This window comes from Kryptolebias marmoratus, linkage group LG3, assembly GCF_001649575.2.
Source record: "Kryptolebias marmoratus isolate JLee-2015 linkage group LG3, ASM164957v2, whole genome shotgun sequence".
Taxonomy (NCBI): domain Eukaryota; kingdom Metazoa; phylum Chordata; class Actinopteri; order Cyprinodontiformes; family Rivulidae; genus Kryptolebias; species Kryptolebias marmoratus.
The window spans coordinates 23468795-23476726 of record NC_051432.1 but is presented as its reverse complement, the minus strand read 5'-3'; the positions used below and the strand labels follow the sequence as shown (position 1 = coordinate 23476726).

Sequence of the window (7932 nt, the reverse complement as noted above, 5' to 3'; positions counted from 1 at the left end):
ACTAAGAAGCGCATGGGGGTTGAGCTAAAGAAAAGGAGAAGCCACGTTGACACAAGAAGAGTGAATATATGATTTTTTTTGTACCTCAGGGGATAACGGTCACGTCGGCAACTTTCTGCCAGCCCAGAAACTTCAGCTGAAACATTAAAGGATAAGGCATCTTGGTTTGTATTTATTTACCGAACTCGTATTTATTTGTTTAAACCGAGCTAGCAAAGCAGCTACCGGTTCGCAGCTAGTGAGTGGTGCTAAAATGTATCCTGAAATTAGCAGCAGCTAGCTTCTCTGGCGGAGATTAAATTGTGAAACGAATAAATTTGAATCGTCTTCCAAGGCTGTAAAAAGTTAAAAATGTTCATTTTAAGCTAGGGTCAAACGTGTCCAGCTGAGCTCACATTCAGGTGTTTGTTTACACCAAAAATAGTAGTTGGAAATGTCATTTATTACTGAGGAGATGTTTACCTGTAAATATTTGTGTCAGCTTCATATTTTTGAACCACTACATCATAATTTTACAGTAGGTTTGTGTCTTTAAATGTTAACTGTATATTAGATGTAATATGTTTTTCGTTTTTTTTTTGTTAACGGTCATGAATAGCAGTCTGCAGCAGCCTTCTGTTTGTTTTGTTTGTTTGTTTGTTTATTTGTTTGTTTTTAACAGGTCAGAAACGCCACGTCATCTCTCAGGATGAGTGTTGGGTTAATTGGAGCAGGCCAGCTGGCTCATGCCCTGGTTAAAGGGTTCACTGCTGCAGGTGAGAAATAAATATACATTATGTTCAGTTATTTACTTCTCCTGAATTGTGGTTTTAAACTCTGCATGTGCAGCTTTCTTTCATATATGTACAAGATTTAAGATTTAAAACAAAGCTGTGATTGCCTTTCTTTTTTGCAGACATTATCCTTGTTGCATTCACTTTCCTGCAGGTCAAAATGTATTTATAAAGCACCTTTTAATACAGAGTGAAACACAAAGTCTTTCACAGCAGATACAAATAAAACAAACAACAAGTCTCACATGCAAGTTCATTTAAAACAGCATTTAGCCGTGAAAGGATTAAACAGTGACGACCTGAAGGAACGGAGGAAATGTCATTAATGAGGAAAAAAACAGAGGAAAGTATTAAAAATATAAAAAGCACCAATCAACAAAACGTGAATTAGCAAAACCAAGACATAAGAGAAAATTAAATAAATGGATAATTAAAACAAAAGTATTGTTTCATCAATGAATAAATAAAATAAAAAAACTAAAAGCCAGACTGAATAAATGAGTCTAAAAACTTGATCAACTGTTTAACTTAAAGCACAGACACTTAAAATAGTTTTTTGTTAACAAGTCATATTACCAAAGAAAGATTTCCTGTTGGGAAACATTTTTACAAAATAAGCTGAATGTTCTCAGTTAAACAGATCAGAATAATATCCTAATTCAAAGCCAAATTAAACTAAATTTCTGCCTGTTTTCATCTGTTTTAGGTATATATTTGTTGCAAAGATTGAACTTGTCCAGCTGAATATAATTTTTTTTCTCTTCTTAATTGAAATGAAGGCTTTTAAGGCTAGTTCCTGCAATCAGTTGTTTCTTCTTTTTAGAGTAATAAAATTTAGTTTCATTATGTTTTATCTTCAGAGCTTTGGGATTTGATGCCCAATTTTGGTTTTAAATGGATTCACTGAACCAACATCATAAATTTAAGTAACATATGTTTAATATCACTAGTTTATTGTTCACAGTTGTGCTTCATATGGCCTCTAAGGGTATATAAAGCATTAAAAAAACAGTGAACCCCACCCTGTTGTGACAAACATAAATCAGATTAATCACTGACAGCTACCACCAGCAGAGTGAGGATGTGTTTGTGTCTTTAACTTATTTATTAGCTGTTGTTGTCTCGCCTTCCTCTTCCTGTTTCCTCTTAGTCTTATTGTTTTAAATCCCATTTCACACATTTAGGTGTCGCTTCTTCCTGCCTTTTTCTCCAGGTGTTATTGCAGCACACAGGATCACAGCCAGCTCTCCAGACACCGACCTGCCCACAGTGTCGGGGCTGAGGGTGAGCGCTTTTGTTATTAGTTGTTTTTTAACCGAACAAGAGCGTTTATGAAAGGATGAACTTGTTCAGAGGTTGATAATGAATGCTTACTGCTGTAAAAAAAAAAAAAAAAAAAAAAAAATACTTTCTGTACCACTAACGTCACAGATTTCTTCTTTTCTTGTAGAAAATGGGGGTGAACTTGACAACTAGCAACAAAGAGGCTGTCAGTAAGAGTGATGTGCTCTTTCTGGCTGTGAAGCCCCACATTATCCCCTTCGTTCTGGATGAGATCGGTCCAGACATTGAGGACCGTCATCTCATCGTCTCTTGTGCTGCAGGTGTTACCATCAGCTCTATAGAGAAGGTAAACGTCACTCTGAGACACTCACACGTCAATCTGTCCACACTATACTTTACAGCCGTTTGGTTTGGTGACAGTAGTGTTCAAGGCTTTATTGCTGTCGTTGTTGTGAGAGTTTTTACATGTAAAAAGAAAACCGTTGCTCTTTAACTCCTCCTTTGTAACTGTGCAGAAGCTGCTTCAGCACCGCTCAGCTCCTAGAGTCATGCGGTGTATGACAAATACTCCGGTGGTGGTGCGAGAAGGAGCCACAGTGTACGCCACGGGGACACATGCAGAGGTGAGGAGTCACCTGGAAACAACAAAAATGTGTAGAATGTCCAAAATAGAAAAGAGGCATTGGTGTTTGGATAAAACGATAAGCTATAAGACAAGTTCAGTTAAAATGAACAGGAAAATTCTGCTTTTTAAATAGATTTTAAGTCAGATTTTTGTGGTTATTTTAGGTGGAAGATGGTAAGCTGCTGGAGCAGCTGATGGCCAGTGTTGGTTTCTGCACGGAGGTGGAGGAGGACCTAATTGATGCTGTCACCGGACTGAGTGGCAGCGGACCTGCCTATGTGAGTTGCAGCTTTTGTTTTCCTCTATAATGGTGTCTGTGTGTGTGAGAGATGTGGGGGATCCAGGCTTTTATCATCACATCAAGGCCTGGAATGAACAAAATATTATGTAGACTGATTGGAGTCTGTCACAGAGCTCCTGGATGCTACATTGTTTTTAAAATTTGGCAAATGTAGCTTTTAACCCATCGTACAACCTGTAAATAATGCATTCTTTTAAACTCTTTGCACACTAAAAGTGACTGAGACTTCTTAATTATTTTAAAAAAGGATCTAATATTTTAGAATAAAGGTTGCATTTAATTATTCGTTGGGTGAGAGATGTTAAGAAACTTTACATCGTTCTTAAAGGTCCTTCTCCATCACGTCTGATGCTTCCTGCAGCCTCTCCTTTTATAATTCATGCTGCAGGAACGAGTTGTTGTTTTTCAGTCTCTTTTCAAAGGTGTTAAAGAAAACACAAACCCTATTTTAAAGGAAATTGCTTCGATGGTCAAGAATGACTTGAGGTGGATTTAAACTCCACAAGAAGTGAAGCAATCTGTTCTCTCTGGTGCCATTTTTAGATCAAAATTACATCATTTTGTTCCTCTAGGTCAGTGGTGTCCAATACTTGTCCTGGAGGGAAACTATCCTGCATGTTTTAGTTGTTTCTCTGCTCTTCAGTAGGTCTCCAAGTTCTGCCTGTCAAAACAGAGAAACATCTAAAACATGCAGGATAGCGGCCCTCGAGGACCAGGATTGGACGCTGCTGATCGAGGAGCTCGGAGAGCCTGCTGTCGACACAATGTCTGGGCAAAGCAAAGTTTGCATCATCTATTGAGTAATTGTCCAGAAATGTGAAGTGGGGTTGGTTAATGCAGCCACGTTGTTCCATGAGCTGCTCAGGAACCAGTGTGACCGCTGCCCTCTCCCAGGCAGAGGCCGGCACGCCATGTGTGGATGCTGCTGAACAGACAGCGGGAGTCGACGGTCCTGAAATTAGATGTTCTCCTCTTCCTTCATCATCTAAAAAACTTCTGTCATTGTGATGCAACAACATCGAGTCAAACGCCATGCGGCCGCTGTGTGTCTCAGCAGCCCTCAATGGCGCGCTGCGGAGGGGAGTGGCTTCCTGGAGGTCGGCGCTTGGGTTTCTCCCGGAGTATAACATGTCCTTGTGAAGAAGAACGTCTCCCAACTGCGTCAGAGAGGGCAGATTTCTTAACTTAGAGTATAAATTCAGCTTAAGATGAAGGTCGGAGACAGACCAGGAACACCTGAGTCACTATGAGCTGAGAGGAAAGCTGCTATTTTACAGAAAAACATCCAAGTTTATGCAGCTGAAAACACAGACAAAGAAACAAAAACTGCATAGAGGAAAGTTTTAAAAGGAAAAAATCTTAAATATATGATAACTGTCAGATTATTATTTTTTGTGTTTAAGGTGTAAGCTGCATAATCATTCTACCTAAGGGAAAAGAAATTATTAAAATGTTGCTCATCATGTTTTTACCCTGAAGGAAGTTTAGAAATGGAAAGAAGAAAAGGTGAACAGAGTTTTCTTTTTTTTAATTAAAGTCTCTGTTTAAAACACGAGGGAACCCAGCTGTGGTAATAACTCGTATTACAGTGTTTGTGTTTCCAAACCTCAGCTCGTCCTGCTTTTAGCTGAGTGCCGACGTGCGTTTGTGTTTCTGGACAGGCGTTCACGGCTCTGGACGCTCTCGCAGATGGAGGAGTGAAAATGGGTCTGCCCAGGAGACTCGCTGTCAGACTTGGAGCTCAGGCCCTGCTGGTGAGTAGTCGGTGTATTTTTGGTTAGCTGATGTCTTTGGGTCGTGTGTTGTACTTATTTTCAGTAGTCGACCTCCTTAATCCGCTGCTCTGAAAGTTGGAGAGCAGAAAAAATCATCAGGAGTTGGCTGCTGCTGCTGCTTTCAGAAAATTCAGTCCCACAAAGTCTAATAAAGGACGACTTTAATTCTGTGGTTTGCAAAAAAGGAAGAGAGGTGAAACTCAGCTGTTTTTATGTTTCTCCATCAAGGGATTTTTATTTTATTTTTATCAGAAACAGATTTTTTTGTTTGTCGGTGAAAGTAGTGGTGTAGTCTCTTCGGTAATTAAGAGAATTTTGAAGCTGAATAATTTTAAAACATTTTTTTTGCTGTAGTGGCAGCTGTTTCAGGCTCTGTTTTGTGATGTTTTATTTTAATTTTCCTCTACAAAAGACTTTAAAGATAATCCTGTAGATGTAGTACAGAATTTTTCTTGTTTGTCCTCTTGTCTGTGGTGAAACGCACCAGAGATGTTGTCATATTAGTTCATTGTACAACGGCACACTTTTGATAAAATATCTGACATTTGAGGAAAATCCTCTATAGGATTTTGTTTGTTAATCACATGGCAGCATCAGAACAAGAATGAAAACGATTAACCTCAGTGATGTTTCGTAGAGAACTTACCTCATGGAACCGATAAAAAAGGTTGTTTTTCTGAGTTACAACATGTAATAAATGTTGTTTTTCCCTCAGGGAGCAGCAAAGATGCTGCTGGACTCAGAGCAGCACCCGGGGCAGCTGAAGGATAACGTGTGCTCACCAGGGGGCGCCACCATCCACGCCCTGCACTTCCTGGAGAGCGGCGGCTTCCGGAGCCTCCTGATCAACGCCGTGGAGGCTTCCTGCATCAGGACAAGGTGAGAAAGATTCACATTACAAATCCAAATCAAATTATGTCTTCCCCCGATGTTTGTTGTCACTTTGAGCTCATAAAATGAATTTTATTCCTGATTTTATTAATGAAATGTTGATTAAAAAGTGAAGTCAGGTTTTCAGTTTCTGCACTTTAAAGAAGTTAGCCAAAATTAAAAAAAGTGTAAAAATGGCAAATGATTTATTAATCAAAATAGTCAGCTAAGTTGGTAATTGTGTTGTGACTTTTAAAATTAGCCTTTTTTTAATTATTTAACTTTATTTTGAAAAATTTCCCCCATTTAAAAATAATAACAATCCTTCAAAAACTCTGAAGTTTAAGTCAAGATATTTGCTCTGTTTTAGTCTTCCTCTGCTTTATTTTATTTATTTATCCTTTTTAGTTATGCTTTTGCTACTTTAAGCTTTAAGCTACAATTTTATTACCTTTTAGCTTTTACCTACCGTTTGGCTACAGTCAGGTTTTTGGTGGTTTTCCCGACGTTGTGGCGTTCGCCTGACGTTGTGGCGTGTCCTCACTTCACAGAGAGCTGCAGTTTCTGGCGGACCAGGAGCGCATCTCCCCTGCAGCCATTAAGAAAACCACGCTGGACAAAGTGCTGCAGCAGCCCGGAGTCTCAGTCAGTGGCGTCGGGAACTCGAATGGCAAATCGGGACTCAGCCTGTTCAACAATAACAGGTCTGGGCTGAAAAAGAACTGAGAACAAAACGAGCCACACAGACAAACATGTCCCAGGTTCAGGTGCACACGTCTCCAAACAGCTGATCAACTATAAAATAAAACTACAAACTCAGGACTGCGTCCAGGTTTCATCTAAATTAATTTATGAATAAAAAACAAACCTGGTGGTGCTTTTTACCACGTTACACACGAGCACACGGACTGTTCACGGTTACAGGAATACTGTCTACATGGAACACAAATCCAGAAACATCAGGGCTGTTAAACGGTAACGACCCAGTGGGCCATCATGGGGTTCTGGTGCGCAGCAGGCAGCAGATGGCTGATGGGATATCAAGCTGTAAATGCACGCCTCCTAATGGTTGTCTTTAAAGGGCAGAGGCTCCACTCAATCATCACGTACCCCATCTCTATTTTTTTTTTTAAGTATTATTTTTGTTTGTTATTCCGTTAAAAAACATTTTGAACAAACATGTTTTTGTCTTTGAGAACATTTCAAGCTTTAATTTACATTTTTGTTGGTCAGAAAAGCCAAAGTTTTTATGTTCTCAGCAATGAATGTGACGTGGTTACCTGAAAGTGCTCCAATAAAACTCAAATAATCTGAACATTGAAGCAGAAGCTGTGAGCCATCAGTCCGTCCTGCTTGTGATGTAGTGTTTGACCTTACATGTCAGCCATTAAATTGTGACATTAATTAAAAAATAAGCTAATTTTTCTTTGTTTCTTTTCTTTTGCCTGTGTCCAAATCTCTCCACCTCTGAAAACCAAAGCAGGACAATAGATAAACTCATAAAAACACTAAAATATCAAAATATCTCATGATTGTTTCAGCTGTGGCTGGTGTTAAAGCGCTATATAAATAAAATTGACAATGATGATGAGCTACTGCACACATTTTACAAAAACTTTAGCATTAACTGTTGGGTTCAACCTTGTTTTTTGTTTTTTTGTTTTTTTGTTTTTTTTTAGTAGAATACCTCAATCGTTGGACAGATTTCAATCAAACTTTTAGAAAATAAGTTATTGGCTGTATATCTACAATTGATTAATTATTTTAGTCAGGCTAATTTAAGATGGCCGCCACAGCCAGTCAATCTTATCTGGCACAAAAATGGCTCCTAAACTCCAATCAGTTTTACAGATGCTGAGCTAAAAGGTCATAGCTAGTAGTTGTTAACGGTATTTTTAAACAAAACGACTACAGCTCGGTCATTTTTTAACGTAAGACGATCTAATACTTTAGAATAAAAGGCAGCGGGTGATATGCATTCCTTCAATGAATGCCAGTCCTTTAATTTAGTTTTTTTAAACCTTAATTTACCTGTGAGTACACTCTCTGTCCTCCAGGTGGTGCTGTTTGCTCAGTGTGACTCATTTATGCCTGAAGATCAAATTACCCTCTTTATGCTGCAGCCAGTTCAGTGACTCCAACTTGACCCTAACCTTGTTTTAAATATAGCCACACCTCCTCGGTTATTACAGTATGTGGCAGCGTTGCTATGTTTCACCCACTCATCACTCGCATCTCCTCATGTCTTTATTTTTGACTCCTCTGGTGTGTCACTGCCCCCTGAATTCTTTCCCAATCAAATCC

General features: G+C 39.0%; 1 protein-coding gene across 1 annotated transcript; it reads left to right on the top strand.

The window, feature by feature from the left end:
• On the top strand, positions 1-7054 carry pycr1b (pyrroline-5-carboxylate reductase 1b). Its single transcript, XM_017416855.3, has 9 exons — positions 1-164; positions 662-755; positions 1987-2057; positions 2224-2403; positions 2573-2680; positions 2847-2960; positions 4645-4737; positions 5474-5637; positions 6180-7054. The coding sequence occupies exons 2-9, from the start codon at positions 689-691 to the stop codon at positions 6352-6354; spliced, it is 972 nt and encodes a 323-aa protein (XP_017272344.1). The 5' UTR covers positions 1-164; positions 662-688; the 3' UTR covers positions 6355-7054.
• Positions 7055-7932: the final 878 nt, after the last annotated feature.